The sequence below is a fragment of the Salmo trutta genome, chromosome 33 (assembly GCF_901001165.1).
Source record: "Salmo trutta chromosome 33, fSalTru1.1, whole genome shotgun sequence".
Taxonomy (NCBI): Eukaryota; Metazoa; Chordata; class Actinopteri; order Salmoniformes; family Salmonidae; genus Salmo; species Salmo trutta.
Window position 1 is genome coordinate 29,466,415 of NC_042989.1, and position 21,397 is coordinate 29,487,811.

Sequence of the window (21,397 nt, forward strand, 5' to 3'; positions counted from 1 at the left end):
ACTAAACACACTAAATAAACAACAACACGAAGAGTTATCTATCCAAAATGGAGATGTATGGATAAACCACTTCTCCAATCTTTCAGGCTCAATAACAAAGAACAAACAGCAAAAACAAATATACATGATCAATTATAAATCTTAGAATCAGCTATTAAAGACAACCAGAACACACTGGATTCTCCAAATACATTGAATGAACTACAGGACAAAATACAAACCCTCCAACCCAAAAAGGCCTGTGGTGTTGATGATATCCTCAATGAAATAATGAAATATACAGACCACAAATTCCAATTGGCTATAGTTAAACTGTTTAACATCATCCTCAGCTCTGGCAACTTCACCAATATTTGGAACAAAGGACTGATCACCCCAATCCACAAAAGTGGAGACACATTCAACCCCAATAAATACTCTGGGATATGCGTCAACAGCAACCTTGGGAAAATGCTCTGCATTATCATTAACAGCAGACTCTTAGATTTCCTCAGTGAAAACAATGTTGTGAGCCAATGTTAAATGTACTTTTTACCAAATGACCGTACGTCTGACCACGTATTTACCCTGCACACCCTAATTGACTGAAAAACAAACTGAAATAAAATCAAAGTCTTCTCATGCTTTGTTGATTTCTAAATAAGCTTTTGACTCAAGTTGGCTCGAGGGTCTGCTATACAAATTGATGGAAAGCGGTGTTGGGGGGAAAACATACAATATTATAAAATCCATGAACACAAACAATAAGTGTGCAGTTAAAATTGACAAAAAACACAGATTTCTTTCCACAGTGTCATGGGATGAGATGCAGAGATGCAGCTTGAGCCCCACCCTCTTCAACATTAACATGAATTGCGAGGGCACTAGAACAGTCTGCAGCACCCAACTAGAATCTGAAGTCAAATGTCTACTGTTTGCTGATGATCTGGTGCTTCTGTCCCCAACCAAGGAGGACCTACAGCAGCACCTAGATCTTCTGCACAGATTCTGTCAGACCTGGGCCCTGGCAGTAAATCTCAGTAAGACAAAAATAATGGTGTTTCAAAAAAGATCCAGTTGCCAGGACCAAAAATACAAATTCCATCTAGACACTGTTGCCCTAGAGCCCACAAAACATTATACATACCTTGGCCTAAACATCAGCGCCACAGGTAACTTCCACAAAGCTGTGAACGATCTGAGAGACAAGGCAAGAAGGGCCTTCTATGCCATCAAAAGGAACATCAAATTCGGCATACCAATTAGGATCTGACAAAAAATACTTGAATACTTGAATTAAAAAATAAATATTGAAAATAATACTGAAATATATATATACAGTATATGAGGGATTGGAAATAATGCAGACAAGTACATTGATAGATGCCACAATGTATCTGCAATATTAAAGCTGATCTACCCCCTAAAACATATTTAATCAGTTATAGAACCCATTGGTCTTTACGGTTGTGAGGTCTGGGGTCCGCTCACCAAATTGGTTAATTCACAAAATGGGACAAACACCAAATTGAGACTCAGCATGTATAATTCTGCAGAAACATCCTCCTTGTACAATGTAAAACACCAAATAATGCACGCAGAGCAGAATTAGGATGACACCTACTAATTATCAAAATCCAGAAAAGAGACGTCAAATTTTACAACCACTTAAAAGGAAGCGATTCCCAAACCTTTCATAACAAAGCCATCACCTACAGAGAGATGAGCCTAGAGAAGAGTCCCCTAAGCAAGCTGGTCCTGGGGCTCTGTTCACAAACACAAACAGACCCCACAGAGCCCCAGGACAGAAACACAATTAGACCCAACCAAATCATGAGAAAACAAAAAGATAATTACTTGACACATTGAAAAGAATTACCAAAAAACTGTGCAAACTAGAATGCTATTTGGCCCTAAACAGAGAGTACACAGTGGCAGAATACCTGACCACTGTGACTGACCCAAACTTAAGGAAAGCATTGACTATGTACAGACTAAGTGAGCATAGCCTTGCTATTGAGAAAGGATGCCATAGGCAGACCTGGCTCTCAAGAGAAGACAGGCTATGTGCACACTGCCCACAAAATGAGGTGGAAACTGAGCTGCACTTCCTAACCTGCTGCCAAATGTATGACCATATTTGAGACACATATTTTCCTCAGATTACACAGACCCACAACGAATTCGAAAAAAAAATCAAAATTTGATAAACTTCCATATATATTAGGTGAAATACCACAGTGTGCCATCACAGCAGCAAGATGTGTGACCTGTTGCCACAAGAAAAGTGCAACCAGTGAAGAACAAACACCATAATAAATACAACCCATATTTATGTTTTTTTTTATTTTCCCTTTTGTACTTGAACTATTTGCACATTTGTACCACACTGTAGGCTACATAACCATAATATAATATTTGAAATGTCTCTATTATTTTGAAACATTTGAGTGTAATGTTTACTGTAAATTGTTATTGTTTATTTCACTTTTGTTTATTATCTATTTCACTTGCTTTGGCAATGTAAACATATGTTGCCCATGCCAATAAAGCCCTTTGAATTGAGTTTAATTAAATTGAAAGAGACAGATAGACAGAGAGAGAGAGAGAGAGAGAGAGAGAGAGAGAGAGAGAAACGTGCAAACAAATTAAGCTAGTAGGCCTACCTTGTAGACTACCTGACTATGTATCAGGCCAGAGTCTTGTTATTTCTGTTTAGAATGAAAATGGTGGGGGGGGGGATTTTCAACACTTTTCATCATGCTGTTTTATTTCATTTTATTGGTCTTTATTAAATAGAAACAGATATTCGATTGCAGCACACGTCATGCGCTATCTGCTCTACTGAAGGCCTACCTGTATGAGAGGGTACCGTAGTTCCACTGGACATCCTCAAGATGGCGACAGCGCATCGCAAGGAGACAGCAACTCCTTCATGTTTAAAAAGTTAAGAGGATGACTTCGAAGTTCCAATACGTTTTTATCGGTCAAGGTAAGCATGGCACGGTGACCATGGCGGTAACATAGGTGATTGCATAGGATAGGCTAACTCATCATTTTCCAGAAAGTGCCATAGAGTGGAGAGCATTAGCTTCTTATCGAATATCTCATATATAAAATAGGCTACACTCTGGTCTACTAGCACCCGTAAAATAACTTGTAACAGAGGTTTACACGGTTAACAGTCCGATACCGTAATGTAGTAATCTAATGGTGCGTTGGGTTCGTAGTGTAGTTTCGCGGCCAGCTATCTAAACTTGTTATCATGGTCGAATTACCGGCCTGGGTGCTAGACGGCCTGGTGTTAGACAGTCTCACTCAGTTGTCATATTAAAAACGACTCTCCACCCTATGGCACAATGTGTAGAACTGCAGGAAATTAGCTCTAAAAGAGCTCATTTTCCTCTCGGCACAATGAGATCAATTGCATGAAATGACAATTGCACAATTATTCTCTCTCCCCCATGGCAAAATGTGTAGAATTGCAGCAAGCTTGCTTTAAAACTGCAGAATTGCACGAAATTAACTCTAAAACTTAAAAAATGCAGCAATGTGGTACGGATGTGGGTATGCAGACCCGCGAGCTACTGCGGCCCCCTACGAGGAGTTCAGGTTTTTTGTGGCCCCCACCCCCATCAAAATTGCCCATCCCTGCTCCAGGGGATCAGGGGATTACACGAGTGTCAGTCCAAGTCACCCAGTTCTTACACTGACCGGATGACCGCACGTCTACTCGCGGAGATATGGACCTAATCATTTAACAAGTCGCTATTGGATTTGTATCGGCATTATCAGTTTGATTTGCAGGTAAATTGACTTAATTTTTTTATTTGTGTGTCTGAGGCACATCGAGTTGCAAATGTGAGTGTTCTCTGACTCACGTTTGTGGCTGCTAATATTATGGAGGGACTCTTCGGACACAGCTTGCTGCGTGGCCGTTGTCTGATCTGCATAAGTAATATATTAGGATAGTGTTGTTACATTGTTGTAACAAATGTTGTTACAATGTACCAAGAGTTTCGTTCGGAAGAACCGACAATTAAACATTAGGGACATAATAGGTTATTTGAAATGTGACGTTACAGCTATTACATTTAACAACCCATTTACATTCTATTCAAAAAGTATAACAAGACGAGCAACTAGTCTACACGTGTTCCATAGAGAATATCATGTGTTCCATAGAGAATATCATGTGTTCCATAGAGAATATCACGTGTTCCATAGAGAATATCATGTGTTCCATAGAGAATATCATGTGTTCCATAGAGAATATCATGTGTTCCATAGAGAATATCATGTGTTCCATAGAGAATATCATGTGTTCCATAGAGAATATCATGTGTTCCATAGAGAATATCACGTGTTCCATAGAGAATATCATGTGTTCCATAGAGAATATCATGTGTTCCATAGAGAATATCACGTGTTCCATAGAGAATATCATGTGTTCCATAGAGAATATCATGTGTTCCATAGAGAATATCACGTGTTCCATAGAGAATATCATGTGTTCCATAGAGAATATCATGTGTTCCATAGAGAATATCACGTGTTCCATAGAGAATATCATGTGTTCCATAGAGAATATCAGGTGTTCCATAGAGAATATCATGTGTTCCATAGAGAATATCATGTGTTCCATAGAGAATATCACGTGTTCCATAGAGAATATCATGTGTTCCATAGAGAATATCATGTGTTCCATAGAGAATATCACGTGTTCCATAGAGAATATCATGTGTTCCATAGAGAATATCATGTGTTCCATAGAGAATATCATGTGTTCCATAGAGAATATCACGTGTTCCATAGAGAATATCATGTGTTCCATAGAGAAAATCACGTGTTCCATAGAGAATATCACGTGTTCCATAGAGAATATCATGTGTTCCATAGAGAATATCACGTGTTCCATAGAGAATAGCATGTGTTCCATAGAGAATATCACGTGTTCCATAGAGAATATCACGTGTTCCATAGAGAATATCATGTGTTCCATAGAGAATATCATGGGAGATTTTCAGAAGTATATATCGACACTCCCATATGGTACTTTAATGTTTTGAATTTCACCGTTTTGAGTTTCAATGTTTTGAGTTTTAATGTTTTGAGTTTCAATGTTTTGAGCCTTGAGTTTCTTTTTTTCTGAGTAAAATTCAGAGGTGTTTTTAGGATTGTAGCCTACAATAATCTCCACAGTGATGAGGAGTTGAATATCTTATCCTTACTTATGTTACTTGATTAGCAAGTAGGCCTACGAATTAGGAAGCAAGTAAAATAAGTACGCAGAAATGATTGAAATGCATGTCTGATAGCCTATGTTGCACATTTAACTTCTGAATCCTGAATATAGTCACTATTTTATAGTGTGTGTGTGTGTGTGTGTGTGTGTGTGTGTGTGTGTGTGTGTGTGTGCGTGCGTGCGTGCGTGCGTGCGTGCGTGCGTGTGTGTAGACAACACAAGCTTTGTGTTTATCTCCTAGACTGTTCTCAAGGCCAGAGTCTAGTTGTCTCCATCCTGCTGCTATGGACAGAGCTGCTGCTGCCAGAAATAGAATCAGTACAGTAACAAGGAGATGAGGACTACATTAGAATATTTACAGTAACAAGGAGATGAGGATGAGGACTACATTAGAATATTTACAGTAACAAGGAGATGAGGTCTAATATAATATTTACAGTAACAATGAGATGAGGTCTAATATAATATTTACAGTAACAAGGAGATGAGGTCTAATATAATATTTGCAGTAACAAGGAGATGAGGTCTAATATAATATTTACAGCAACAAAGAGATGAGGTCTAATATAATATTTACAGTAACAAGGAGATGAGGACTAATATAATATTTACAGTAACAAGGAGATGAGGTCTAATATAATATTTACAGCAACAAAGAGATGAGGACTAATATAATATTTACAGTAACAAGGAGATGAGGTCTAATATAATATTTACAGTAACAAGGAGATGAGGACTACATTACAATATTTACAGTGACAAGGAGATGAGGTCTAATATAATATTTACAGCGACAAGGAGATGAGGTCTAATATAATATTTACAGCAACAAAGAGATGAGGTCTAATATAATATTTACAGTAACAAGGAGATGAGGTCTAATATAATATTTGCAGTAACAGGGAGATGAGGTCTAAATTAGAATATTTACAGTAACAAGGAGATGAGGTCTAATATAATATTTGCAGTAACAAGGAGATGAGGTCTAATATAATATTTACAGTAACAAGGAGATGAGGTCTAATATAATATTTACAGTGACAAGGAGATGAGGTCTAATATAATATTTACAGTAACAAGGAGATGAGGTCTAATATAATATTTCCAGTAACAGGGATATGAGGTCTACATTAGAATATTTACAGTAACAAGGAGATGAGGTCTACATTGGAATATTTACAGTAACAAGGAGATGAGGTCTAAATTACAATACTTACAGTAACAAGGAGATGAGGTCTAATATAATATTTACAGTAACAATGAGATGAGGTCTAATATAACATTTACAGTAACAAGGAGATGAGGTCTAATATAATATTTGCAGTAACAAGGAGATGAGGTCTAATATAATATTTACAGTAACAAGGAGATGAGGTCTAATATAATATTTACAGTAACAAGGAGATGAGGTCTAATATAATATTTACAGTAACAAGGAGATGAGGTCTAATATAATATTTACAGTAAAAAGGAGATGAGGTCTGTTTTTTCACCATGCTGGGAAGGGAACCATCCAGTAACCAGAGAATATTAGGTGCAAACGAAAGTAGGATGCTTGTATTGTTCTCTCTGGATTGGACATACTGGTCTGGGGGGGGTTATGGCTTGACACTTGGATCGCTGTTAAAGACTGGCTTGTGTTTGATGGTTTTGTCTATTTGGTGGGTCACAAAGATATTTTAAACCCCACTTTAATAGCCTAGATGACACAGACCCAGACAGCCTAGATGACACAGACCCAGACAGCCTAGATGACACAGACCCAGACAGCCTAGATGACACAGACCCAGACAGCCTAGATGACACAGACCCAGACAGCCTAGATGACACAGATATGTGTGTCACTGAGGAGCAGCTATTCCTGTTAACACTAGAGTGAGATGACAAACACTCATGGGGGATGGAGAGCGAGAGAGAGTGAGAGAGAGTACAAGACGGTAGGAAAGGGAAGAGAGAGGACTTGGGGATAGAAGAGGCAGAGAAAAGATAGCAGGAAGACGGTGGGTAAGAAAGGAGAGAGAGAAAGGGGGGGAGAAAGAGAGAGAGACAGTTTGAGTCTGAGAGAGGGAAAGGGAGAGAGAGAACAGAGAACAGAGAATCAATGTACCAATTTAGGACTAATGAGATGTAGCAAAGATTCCATTACATGGCACTTACATAGTATATATAATTACTTTTTGGTTTATTTGAGAAAGATACTTAAGAGCGCCACTGTGTACCATTTCAAGGAAGTTCAGAGAGCTGTCTCAGAGTGTTTTCTGGGAACAGCCTCTATTCCATATTCCTTGTCTTATATTCCCTATTCCACATCCCTATCCCTCCTGGGCAGCTTGTGTCCCTGGCTGGGCACATTGATCCAAGAAGCTATTGAGGAAACAGTGAAAGAACGTGTTTGTTTAGAGTCAGTAATGTTGTAGCATCTGCTAAGCTGGATTCCCATCTCACGAGGGGTTGGCCTCAGAGTATTCAGCTCCGTTTCAAAGAGCTGCCTGCTGCCATATTCACCAGCTGACACTGACACAAAAATAAATAAAAAACACACACACTGCCCACACACAACACACACACACACACATACACTGAAATACACACACACACACACACACACACACACACACACACACACACACACACACACACACACACACACACACACACACACACACACACACACACACACACACACACACACACACACACACACAAAGAACAAACAAACATTTCCTGGCTCATGCCTTGAGAGGGAGCAGCTCTGAATGCATCTGGCTGTGCCTGTAATGTGATCCTTTAGTAGGTTAGAACTGTGTGTGTGTGTGTATGTGTGGTGTGTGTGGTGTGTGTGTGTGGGCGCACGCACTTGAGGGTTCAGGGGTTAGAGGTCAGAAGCCTGACGAGAATGGGTTGGTGGCCAGTCCTGAGAGAACAACCCCTGGCTATCTCTCTAGCCCCTGACCTTTAACCCTCCCTGACCCCTGTGAGAGACCTTTTGTGTCCACTGAGCCTACAGGACATGTGGATGCTACCACGATTACGGATTGTCCTGAATGAATCGTGACATGCTAACCTCTCACCATAACAATAACAGAGGAGGTTAGCATTTTATATCATACCCCCAAGACATGCTAACCTCTCACCATTACAATAACAGAGGAGGTTAGCATTTGATATCATACCCCGAAGAAATGCTAACCTCTCCCCATTACAATAACAGAGGAGGTTAGCATTTTTAAGGGGGTATGATATTTGCTAAACTTAATCGGCAAGTGTTTTCTGTGGTAGCCCTATCCTAAACCTTAACTTAACCATTAGGTAATAATGCCTAAACTTAACTGTCCAGTTGTTTCTTTTGTAACCGTAACCCTTTCCCAAACTTAAAACTTCTTTGGGACTGGGGGGCAGTATTGAGTAGCTTGGATGAATAAGGTGCCCAGAGTAAACTGCCTGCTACTCAGGCCCAAAAGCTAGAATATGCATATCATTAGTAGATTTGGATAGAAAACACTCTGAAGTTTCAAAAACCTGAGAAAAAATCCATCCAGGAAGAGGGAAATCTGAGGTTTGTAGTTTTTCATTGGATTGCCTATCCTATATACAGTGTCTGTGGGGTCATATTGCACTTCCTAAGGCTTCCACTAGATGTCAACAGTCTTTAGAAACTTTTGTCATGCTTCTACTGTGAAGGGGGAGAGAATAAGAGCTGTTGGAATCAGGGGTCTGGCAGAATGTCATGAGCTAAGTCTTGCGCGCAGCCATGAGTGTGAACTGCGTTCCCTTTCATTTCTAAAGACAAAGGAATTGTCCGGTTGGAATATTATTGAAGATTTATGCTAAAAACATCCTAAAGATTGATTCTATACATCGTTTGACATGTTTCTACGAACGTTAATGGAACTTTTTCTGACTTTTCATCTGCATTTGGATACTGGACTAAACGAGCGAACAAAAAGGAGGTATTTGGACATAAATTATGGACTTTATCGAACAAAACAAACATTTATCCTGGGAGTGCATTCCGATGAAGATCATCAAAGGTAAGTGAATATTTATAACGCTATTTCTGAGTTTTGTGACACCGCTCCTTGGTTGGAAAATGGCTGTATGGTTTTGTGTGGCTAGGCGCTGACCTAACATAATCTCAAGGTGTGCTTTCGCCGAAAAGCCTTTTTGAAATCAGACATTGTGGCTGGATTAACAAGAAGTTTATCTTTAAAATGGTGTATAATACTTGTATGTTTGAGGAATTTTAATTATGAGATTTCTGTTGTTTTGAATTTGGCGCCCTGCAATTTCACTGGCTGTTCTCGAGATGGGACGCTAGCATCCCACATATCCCAGAGAGGTTGAAATGTAACGTTTGGAGAACTTAGAAATTTGACGTTTGGAGAAACATCGACGAACATCAAAATCTGAAGTCAAATTGGTAAAACCGTGAGATCTTGTTAGCATGTGTGCACGTGTGTGTGCACGTGAATGCGCGTGTGTGTGTAATTTAGGCCCTGCTCTTATAGATTGATAAAAGCCTATAATGCTCTTCTTCTCCACCTCCCTTCTACTCTTTAAAAGGCCAGTGTCTGCTTGTTAGTGTGAGAACACACACAGGACAGAGATCCTACACTGACACAGGACAGAGATCCCACACTGACACAGGACAGAGATCCCACACTGACACAGGACAAAGATCCCACACTGACACAGGACAGAGATCCCACACTGACATAGGACAGAGATCCCACACTGACACAGTCTACTTTCATCTATGAGATGTATTCTTACCAGGAAGTCCCATTGATGGCATCAAAGACTTATTTTCCAAGGGAGATCATTCCCCATATGTACAAAGCGTCTCAGAGTACACTCTTAGAAAAAAGGGTTCCCAAAGAATTGCTTGGCAGTCGCCATAGTATAACCATTTTTGGTTCCAGGGGGAACCCTTTTAGGTTTCAGGTAGAACCCTTTTGGGTTCCATGTAGAACCCTCTGTGGAACCCAAAAGGGTTCTACCTGTAACAAACTATCTAGAACCTAAAACGGTTATTCGGCTGTCCCCATAGGAGAACCCCTTGAAGAACCCTTTTTGGTTCCAGGTAGAACCCTTTTGGGTTCCATGCAGAACCCTCTACATGGAACTCAAAAGGGTTCTACTTGGAACCAAAAATGTTTATCCTATGGGGAAAACCAAATAACCCTTTCAGAACCTTTTTTTCTATGAGTGTAAAACATTTGGGGAATATGTCAACAATGGCCTAATGAAACAAATACCAAAAGATTGGTATTTCCTGCGTTGACTCCTCCTGTCAGTATTGTTCCATTTCTCCAAACATCAAATTTAGAAGGTTAAGATTTTGGATAGGGTTAAAACATTAAGTTTAGTCACTCATTCTGAATGGTTAAGGTAAGGGTTAAGGTTTGGGATAGGTTTAAAACAAAAAACGTTTTACAAGTGTCCACCACTGGGATCAAACACATAACCTTCTGATCCAGAGTCATGGGATTAGACCCATCCTTCACCCCATCGCCCTAGCAAAACCCAAGCCTACTTAATGGTAATAGCATTCACTGTTGCCCCTAGCAGACGGTTTTGAAAGCATTTCCCGACGTCCTCAGGACATGCATAGATGTCCAATTTTGAAGTCACTCTTGAGCAATCTGCCTGCATAAACAGGCGCAATAGTGCTACTGCTCTCAGTGGGGGAAAGAAAGAGGAGGAAGAAAGTAGTGCTACTGCTCTCAGTGGGGGAAAGAAAGAGGAGGAAGAAAGTAGTGCTACTGCTCTCAGTGGGGGAAAGAAAGAGGAGGAAGAAAGTAGTGCTACTGCTCTCAGTGGGGGAAAGAAAGAGGAGGAAGAAAGTAGTGCTACTGCTCTCAGTGGGGGAAAGAAAGAGGAGGAAGAAAGTAGTGCTACTGCTCTCAGTGGGGGAAAGAAAGAGGAGGAAGAAAGTAGTGCTACTGCTCTCAGTGGGGGAAAGAAAGAGGAGGAAGAAAGTAGTGCTACTGCTCTCAGTGGGGGAAAGAAAGAGGAGGAAGAAAGTAGTGCTACTGCTCTCAGTGGGGGAAAGAAAGAGGAGGAAGAAAGTAGTGCTACTGCTCTCAGTGGGGGAAAGAAAGAGGAGGAAGAAAGTAGTGCTACTGCTCTCAGTGGGGGAAAGAAAGAGGAGGAAGAAAGGGAGGAGATGGAGAGGGGGGAGGGAAAGATGAAAGAAACTGCTACCTCCCTGTCAGGGGTTGAGGCAAGGGGGAGTGAGGGGCTATTTAATGCCCCAAAGTGCCATCAGCGCACCTCTCCTTTTATCTCCTGCCCTCCCTCTCTTTTCCTCTCTTTTTTTTGAAAACTCTCCATTCTGTGAATTTAGAGGTGTGATGATGACTTTTCTTGCTCTGGTCATTTCACTGTTTTGTCTTCTTTCTCTTCCTTTCCTCATAAACTGGCCCAGTGTATTAAACCTCACCAGAAAGTAGCATTACGCATTACCACAGACAGATAGGACAACCGCCAACACAAAACACTGCAAGTTCTTTTTAAAGATCCTTACTGTCATTAAATTTTTTGTCATTTGAAATAGATGTCTAAGTCTTTTTGTAAATGATTGTAAAGCCCAATATGGATTTTGTGTTGGCGGTTGTGTATGTGTGTGTGTGCTCGTATGTGTGTGTGTGTCTTTCATCTTGTGCTTTCCCCACACTGACCTCCATGACTGGAGTCAATAGCTCTGACTGCACCACAGATAGAACAATGAGACAGATATTTTACCGGATGTATAAATATGAAGCATCCGCTTAGCGTTTCCACTCACTACCATATTTGGTAGCCCTCTGGCCGGCAGTGGGAGAAGATGGAACGAGGTCGATTTTGGCTGACATTCTGCACATTTTCTGATCAATGAAACATTTGATCTCAATACAGTTTTCTGTTCCCAAAACTAGAATCTGTTATGAACAGAGTGGACAAGGTTTTGTAGACTTTACCCTTTGCAAAAGTTATTTTTAAATCGCGTTGTTTAGAAGGAGTGCAAGGGCGAATTGAGTTATTGCACACGCGCACTTCACAGAGGAGGTGTTCCCGAATGGAAATATGCAGATGTCTGCTCGAACTCGCCAATAGGATCTCGCTAGCTCGTGCTTGGCTCTGCCCACCTCCTTGCTTGTTCTGCCCACCATTGGAAATGACAGGCTGTGGTCTATCTTGGTTTAGTTATAGAAATCTTTGACTGCACTGTATCTTAGATTCATTCAGACTGTTTTGAGGAAGTGTATACTGGCTACGGCATCTCAAAATGGACAACCAGTGCTATTGCCTCTTTTTTCTTGTTTTTCAAGTGAAGGTTTTTAAGGGGGTATACGAGCACACTCTTTCGGTTCGGATAGCCAAACCGAAGCATGCTGACGCCTTTAGTATGTATAGAGAATGTAGTAGTGACTGTATACACTGCCTTCGGAAAGTATTCAGACCCCTTGACTTTTTCCACATTTAGTTAGGTTACAGCCTTATTCTAAAATGTATTAAATTGTTTTTTTCCACTCATCAATCTACACACAATACCCCATAATGACAAAGAAAAAACAGGTTTTTGAAGAAAAAAAATGGAAATATCACGTTTACATAAGTATTCAGACCCTTTACTCAGTACTTTGTTGAAGCACCTTTGGCAGTGATTACAGCCTCGAGCCTTCTTGGGTATGACGCTAGAATCTTGGCACACCTGAATTTAGGGAGTTTCTCCAATTATTCTCTGCAGATCCTATCAAGATCTGTCAGGTTGGATGGGGAATATTCCTTTGAGCGTGGTGAAGTTATTACAGTTTCGATTGTGCATCAATACACCCAGTCACCACAAAGATACAGGCATCCTTCTTAACTCAGTTGTCAGAGAGGAAGGAAACCACTCAGGTATTTCACCATGAGGCCAATGGTGACTTTAAAGCAGTTACAGAGTTTAATGGCTGTGATAGGAGAAAACTGAGGAATGATCAACAACGTTGTAGTTAGTCCACAATATTAACCTAAATGAATGAGTGAAAAGAATGAAACCTGTACAGAATAAAAAATATTCCAAAACATTAATCCTATTTGCAACAAGGCACTAAAATAATACTGCAACAATTGTGGCAAAGCAATTCACTTTTGGTCCTTAATACAAAGTGTTATGTTTGGGGCAAATCAAATACAACATTTTACTGAGTACCACTCTCCATATGTTCAAGCATAGTGGTGGCTGCATCATATTATGGGTATCCTTGTAATTGTTAAGGACTGGGGAGTTGTTCAGGATAAAAAATGCATGGAATGGAGCTAAGCACAGGCAACATCCTAGGGGAAAACCTGATTCAGTCTGCTTTCCAACAAACACTGGGAGATGAATTCACCTTTCAGCAGGACAATAACTTAAAACACAAGGACAAATTTACACTGGAGTTGCTTACCAAAAAGACAGTGAATGTTTCTGACAGGCCGAGTTACAGGTTAAATCTCCTTGAAAATCTATGACAAGACCTGAAAATGGTTGCAAAGAAGTGATCAACAACCAATTTGAATTTTGAAAAGAATAATGGACAAATGTTGCACAATCCAGGTGTGGAAAGCTCTTAGAGACTTACAGTTGAAGTCGGAAGTTTACATACACCTTAGCCAAATACATTTAAACTCAGTTTTTCACAATCCTTGACATTTAACCCTAGTAAAAATGCCCTGTCTTAGGTCAGTTAGGATCACCACTTTATTTTAAGAAGGTGAAATGTCAGAATAATAGTAGAGAGAATGATTTATTTCAGCTTTTATTTATTTCATCATATTCCCAGTGGGTCAGAAGTTTACATACACTCAATTAGTATTTGGTATCATTGCCATTAAATTGTTTAACTTGGGTCAAATGTTTCAGGTAGCCTTCCACAAGCATCCCACAATAAGTTGGGTCGAATTTTGGCCCATTCCTCCTGACAGAGCTGGTGTAACTGAGTCAGGTTTGTAGGCCTCCTTGCTTGCACACGCTTTTTCAGTTCTGCCCACAAATCTTCTATAGGATTGAGGTCAGGGCTTTGTGATGGCCACTCCAATACCTTGACTTTGTTGTCCTTAAGCCATTTTGCCACAACTCCGGAAGTATGCTTGGGGTCATTGTCCTGACTGATGTCTTGAGATGTTGCTTCAATATATCCACATCATTTTCCTTGCCATCTATTTTGTGAAGTGCACCAGTCCCTCCTGCAGCAAAGCACCCCACAACATGATGCTGCCACCCCTGTGTTTCACGGTTGGGATGGTGTTCTTCGGCTTGCATGCCTCCCCCTTTTTCCTCCAAACATAAAGATGGTCATTATGGCCAAGCAGTTCTATTTTTATTTCATCAGACCAGAGGACAGTTCTCCAAAAAGTATGATTTTTGTCCCCATGTGCAGTTGCAAACCGTAGTTTGGCTTTTTTTTGGCGATTTTGGATCAGTGGCTTCTTCCTTGCTGAGCGGCCTTTCAGGTTATGTCGATATAGGACTCGTTTTACTGTGGACATAGATACTTTTGTACCTGTTTCCTCCAGCATCTTCACAAGGTCCTTTGCTGTTGTTCTGGGATTGATTTGCACTTTTCGCACCAAAGTACGTTCATCACTAGGAGACAGAACACGTCTCCTTCCTGAGCGGTATGACGGCTGCGTGGTCCCATGGTGTTTATACTTGCGTATTATTGTTTGTACAGATGAACGTGGTACCTTCAGGCATTTGCAAATTGCTCCCAAGGATGAACCAGATTTGTGGAGGTCTACAACTTTTTTTCTGAGGTCTTGGCTGATTTATTTTGATTTTCCCATGATGTCAAGCAAAGAGGCTCTGAGTTTGAAGGTAAGCCTTGAAGTACATCCACAGGTACACCTCCAATTGACTCAAATCATGTCAATTAGCCTATCAGAATCTTCTAAAGCCATGACATAATTTTCTGGAATTTCCAAGCTGTTTAAAGGCACAGTCAACTTAGTGTATGTAAACTTCTGACCCACTGGAATTGTGATACAGTGAGTTATAAGTGAAATAATATGTCTGTAAACAATTGTTGGGAAAAGTTACTTGTGTCATGCACAAAGTATATGTCCTAACCGACGTGCCAAAACTATAGTTTGTTAGCAAGAAATGTGTGGAGTGGTTGAACAATGAATTTTAATGACTCCAACCTAAGTGTATGTAAACTTCCGACTTCAACTGTACCCAGAAAGACTCACAGCTGTATTCGCTTGTCAAAGATGCTTCTACAAAGCATTGACTTTCATTTTCAATACATTTGCAAAAAATTCTAAAATCAAAGGTTTTCACTTTGTCATTATAGGGTATTGTGTGTACATTTTACATTTTAGTCATTTAGCAGACGCTCTTATCCAGAGCGACTTACAGTAGTGAATGCATACATTTCATACATTTTTCCCCCCCCCTACTGGCCCCCCGTGGGAATCGAACCCACAACCCTGGCGTTGCAAACACCATGCTCTACCAACAGAGCCACAGGGAAGGCTCATGTGTAGATGGGTAAGAATGAATAAATACAAATAATAATAGTTTTAATCCATTTTGAATTCAGGCTGTAACATATTTTCTTTGTAGATATATAAGTCATGAGGTATGAATACTTTCTGAAGGCATTGTAGTGAGTTGTAGTAGAGTGCAGTAGTGAGTGTATATATTGTAATATGTAGTGAATTGTAGTAGTCTGTAATGGTGAGTTTTAGTAGTCTGTATTAGTGAGTTGTAGTCTGTAATAGTGAGATGTAATAGTCTGTAATAGTGAGCTGAAGTAGTCTATAGTTGTGAGTTGCAGGAGTCTGTAATAGTGAGTTTAAGGAGTCTGTAATAGTGAGTTTAAGTAGTCTGTAATAGTGAGTTGAAGTAGTCTATAGTAGTGAGTTGTAGGAGTCTGTAATAGTTAGATGTAGTAGTCTGTAATGGTGAGATGTAGTAGTCTGTAATGGTGAGTTGAAGTAGTCTGTAATAGTGAGTTTAAGTAGTCTGTAATAGTGAGTTTAAGTAGTCTGTATTAGTGAGTTGAAGTAGTCTGTAATAGTGAGTTGAAGTAGTCTGTAATAGTGAGTTATAGTAGTCTAATAGTGAGTTGTAGCAGTCTGTAATAGTGAGTTGTAATAGTCTGTAATAGTGAGATGTAGTAATCTATAATAGTGAGTTGAAGTAGTCTGTAATAGTGAGTTTAAGGAGTCCGTAATAGTGAGTTGTAGAAGTCTGTAATAGTGAGATGTAATGGTGAGATGTAGTAGTCTGTAATGGTGAGTTGAAGTAGTCTGTAATAGTGAGTTTAAGTAGTCTGTAATAGTGAGTTGTAGGAGTCTGTATTAGTGAGTTAAAGTAGTCTGTAATAGTGAGTTAAAGTAGTCAGTAATAGTGAGTTGAAGAAGTCTGTAATAGTGAGTTGAAGTAGTCTGTAATAGTGAGTTGAAGTAGTCTAGTAGTGAGTTGTAGGTGTCTGTAATAGTGAGTTATAGTAGTCTGTAATAGTGAGTTATAGTAGTCTGTAATAGTGAGTTGTAGTAGTCTGTAATAGTGAGTTGTAGTAGTCTGTAATAGTGAGTTGTAATATTCTGTAATAGTGAGATGTAGTAATCTATAATAGTGAGTTGTAGAAGTCTGTAATAGTGAGATGTAATGGTGATATGTAGTAGTCTGTAATGGTGAGTTGAAGTAGTCTGTAATAGTGAGTTGAAGTAGTCTGTAATAGTGAGTTAAAGTAGTCTGTAATAGAGAGTTGAAGTAGTCTGTAATAGTGAGTTGTAGGAGTCTGTAATAGTGAGTTGAAGTAGTCTGTAATAGTGAGTTGTAGGAGTCTGTAATAGTGAGTTGAAGTAGTCTGTAATAGTGAGTTGAAGTAGTCTGTAATAGTGAGTTAAAGTAGTCTGTAATAGAGAGTTGAAGTAGTCTGTAATAGTGAGTTGAAGTAGTCTAGTAGTGAGTTGTAAGTGTCTGTAATAGTGAGTTATAGTAGTCTGTAATAGTGAGTTGTAGTAGTCTGTAATAGTGAGTTGTAATAGTCTGTAATAGTGAGATGTAGTAATCTATAATAGTGAGTTGTAATAGTCTGTAATAGTGAGATGTAGTATTCTATAATAGTGAGTTGAAGTAGTCTGTAATAGTGAGTTTAAGGGGTCTGTAATAGTGAGTTGTAGGAGTCTGTAGTAGTGAGTTTAAGTAATCTGTAATAGTGAGTTGAAGTAGTCTGTAATAGTGAGTTGAAGTAGTCTGTAATAGTGAGTTTAAGTAGTCTGTATTAGTGAGTTGTAAGTGTCTGTAATAGTGAGTTATAGTAGTCTGTAATAGTGAGTTGTAGTAGTCTGTAATATTGAGTTGTAATAGTCTGTAATAGTGAGATGTAGTAATCTATAATAGTGAGTTGAAGTAGTCTGTAATAGTGAGTTTAAGGAGTCTGTAATAGTGAGTTGTAGGAGTCTGTAGTAGTGAGTTTAAGTAATCTGTAATAGTGAGTTGTAGTAATCAAATTAAATTTTATTTGTCACATACAACGTGGCTGGAAGATGTTAATGTGAATGTAGCGAAATGCTTGTGCTTCTGGTTCCGACAGTGCAGTAATATCTAACAAGTAATCTAACAATTCCCCAACAACTACCTAATACACACAAATCTAAAAGGGGTGAATGAGAATATGTACATATAAATATATGGACGAGCGATGGCCGAGCGGCATAGACAAGGTGCAATAAATGGTATAAAATACAGTATATACATATGATATGAGTAATGTAAAATATGTAAACATTATTAAAGTGTCATTATTTAAAGTGGCATGGTTTAAAGTGATAATCCATTTGTTAAAGTGGTCAATGATTGTGTCTCCATGTAGGCAGCAGCCTCTCTGAGTTAGTGATTGCTGTTTAGCAGTCTGATGGACTTGAGATAGAAACTGTTCTTCAGTCTCTCGGTCCCAGCTTTGATACACCTGTACTGACCTCGCCTTCTGGATGGTAGCGGGGTGAACAGGCAGTGGCTCGGGTGGTTGTTGTCTTTGATGATATTTTTTGCCTTCCTGTGACATCGGGTGCTATAGGTGTCATGGAGGGCAGGTAGTTTGCCCCCGGTGATGCGTTGTGCAGACCGCACCACCCTCTGGAGAGCCTTGCGGTTGAGGGTGGAGCAGTTGCCGTACCAGGCTGTGAAACAGCCCAACAGGATGCTCTCAATTGTGGATCTGTAAAAGTTAGTCAGGGTTTTGGGTGACAAGCCACATTTCTTCAGCCTCCTGAGGTTGAAGAGGCACTGTTGCGCCTTCTTCACCACTCTGTCTGTGTGGGTGGACCATTTCAGTTTGTCATTGATCTGTACGCCGAGGAACTTAAAACTTTCCACTTTCTCCACTGGTGTCCCTTCGATGTGGATAGGGGGGTGCTCCCTCTGCTGTTTCCTGAAGTCCACAATCATCTCCTTTGTTTTGTTGACGTTGAGTGTGAGGTTATTTTCCTGACACCACACTCCGAGTGCCCTCACCTCCTCTCTGTAGGCTGTCTCGTTGTTGTTGGTAATCAAGCCCACTACTGTTGTGTCGTCTGCAAACTTGATGATTGAGTTGGAGGCGTGCATGGCCACACAGTCGAGGGTGAACAGGGTGTACAAGAGGGGGCTGAGCATGGACCCTTGTGGGGCCCAAGTGTTGAGGGTCAGCGAGGTGGAGAGGTTGTTTCCTACCTTCACCACCTGGGGGCGTCCCGTCAGAAAGTCCAGGACCCAATTGCACAGGGTGTGGTTGAGGCCCAGGGCCTCCAGCTTGATGATGAGTTTGGAGGGTACTATGGTGTTGAATGCTGAGCCGTAGTCAATGAACATCATTCTTACATATACTACCGTTCAAAAGTTGGGTCACTTAGAAATGTCCTTGTTTTTGAAAGAAACACATTTTTTTGTCCATAAAAATAACATAAAATTGATCAGAAATACAGTGTAGACATTGCTAATGTTGTAAATGACTATTGTAGCTGGAAACGGCAGATTTTTAATTAAATATCTACATAGGCGTACAGAGGCCCAGTATCAGCAACCATCACTGTGTTCCAATGGCACGTTGTGTTAGCTAATCCAAGTTTATCATTTTAAAATGCTAAGTTATCATTACAAAACCCTTTTGCAATTTTGTTAGCACAGCTGAAAACTGTTGTCCTGAATAAAGAAGCAATAATACTGGCCTTCTTTAGACTAGTTAGTATCTGGAGCATCAGCATTTGTGGGTTCGATTACAGGCTCAAAATGGCCAGAACAAAGACCTTTCTTCTGAAACTCGTCAGTCTATTCTTGTTCTGAGAAATGAAGGCTATTCCATGCGAGAAATTGCCAAGAAACTGAACTTCTCGTACAATGCTGTGTAATACTCCCTTCACAGAACAGTGCAAACTGGCTCTAACCAGAATAAAAAGAGAAGTGGGAGGCCCCGGTGCACAACTGAGCAAGAGGACAAGTACATCGGAGTGTCTAGTTTGAGAAACAGACGCCTCACAGGTCCTCAACCAGCAGCTTCATTAAATAGTACCAGCAAAACACCAATCTCAACGTCAACAGTGAAGAGGCGACTCCAGGATGCTGGCCTTCTAGGCAGAGTTGCAAAAAAAGAGACATATCTCAGACTGGCCAATAAAAAGAAAAGATTAAGATGGGCAAAAGAACACAGACACTGGACAGAGGAACTCTGCCTAGAAGGCCAGCATCCCGATGTTGCCCCTTCACTGTTTACAACATTAACAATGTCTACACTGTATTTCTGATACATTTTATTTTATTTTAATGGACATAAAAATGTGCCTTTCTTTTAAAAACAAGGACATTTCCAAGTGACCCCAAACTTTTGAACGTTAGTGTAGGTATTTCTCTTGTCCAGATGGGATAGGGCAGTGTGATTGTGATTGCATCGTCTGTGGAACTGTTAGGGCGGTATGCAAACTGAGGTGGGTCTTGGGTGGCCGGTAAGGTGGAGGTGATATGATCCTTGACTTGTCTCTCAAAGCACTTCATGATGACAGAAGTAGTCATTTAGTTCAGTTATCTTTGCCTTCTTGGGTACAGGAACAATGGTGGCCATCTTGAAGCATGTGAGGACAGCAGACTGGGATAGGGAGCGATTGAATATGTCCGTAATCACTGCAGTCAGCTGGTCTGCACATGCTCTGATGATGCCGCTAGGGATGCCGTCTGGGCCAGCAGCCTTGGGAGGGGTAACACGTTTAAATGTTTTACTCATGTCGGCCACAGAGAAGGAGGGGGGGGGGGGGCTCAGTTCTTGTTACTGGGCCGCGATGGTGGCACTGTATTATCCTCAAGTGGGCAAAGAAGGTGTTTAGTTTGTCTGGATGTGTGACGTCGGTGTCCTTGACGTGGCTGGTTCTCTTTTTGTAGTCCATGATTTCCTGTAGACCCTGCCACATACGTCTCGTGTCTGAGCCGTTGAATTGCGACTCCACTTTGTCCCTGTACCGGCATTTCGCTTGTTTGATTGCCTTGCGGAGGGAATAACTGTCACGGCCGTCGTATGAATTGGACCAAGGCGCAGCGGGTATATGAATGCTCATTTTTATTCACCAAAACAAAACACGAAAACGATAAACGGATGACCAACAGTCTTGCAGGCAACACACAGCTATACAAAGAACAATCTCCCACAATCCCCAAAACAAACAAACTCCTAATTATAGGACCTTCAATCAGAGGCAACGATAACCAGCTGCCTCCAATTGAAGGCCCCAATCCCAAATACTAAACATAGAAATAAACACCCTAGAAACAGACATAGAACTGTACAACATAGAACTAAACCAAAAACCCCGGAAACATAAATAAAACGCCCCTCTACATAAACACACACTCAAAACCATATAAAACAAATACCCCCTGCCACCCCCTGCCACGTCCTGACCAAACTATATTAACAAATAACCCCTTTACTGGTCAGGACGTGACAGTACCCCTCCCCCCAAAGGTACAGACCCCGGATGCACCTGACAACAAAAATACCCACAAAATAAACCCCTAAACTAAAGGGAGGGAAGGGAGGGTGGCTGCCGTCATCGACGACTCCCGTGCTACACCCCCCCCTCCCCAAACCTCCTACAGTGGAGGTGGCTTAGGCTTAGGCCTTAGTCCCCTACCTGACCAGTCCACCCCCACTGAATACCTCGGCCTGAAGCCTGTCACTGTAGACC

At 40.6% G+C, this 21,397-nt stretch overlaps 1 protein-coding gene across 6 annotated transcripts in view; it reads left to right on the top strand.

The window, feature by feature from the left end:
* The first annotated feature begins 2,865 nt into the window (after positions 1–2,865).
* Positions 2,866–21,397, top strand: part of LOC115172802 (protein GREB1) — an 81,837-nt gene continuing 63,305 nt past the window's right edge. For 5 of the 6 annotated variants that reach the window (XM_029730560.1, XM_029730564.1, XM_029730565.1 and 2 more), the window contains exon 1: positions 2,866–2,971. In XM_029730560.1, the coding sequence (XP_029586420.1) occupies positions 2,935–2,971 (37 nt within the window). In that variant the 5' untranslated portion in view covers positions 2,866–2,934. Of the gene's footprint in view, positions 2,972–3,688; positions 3,787–21,397 lie in introns of those variants that run through there. The other variant, XM_029730562.1, reaches the window with a different exon arrangement.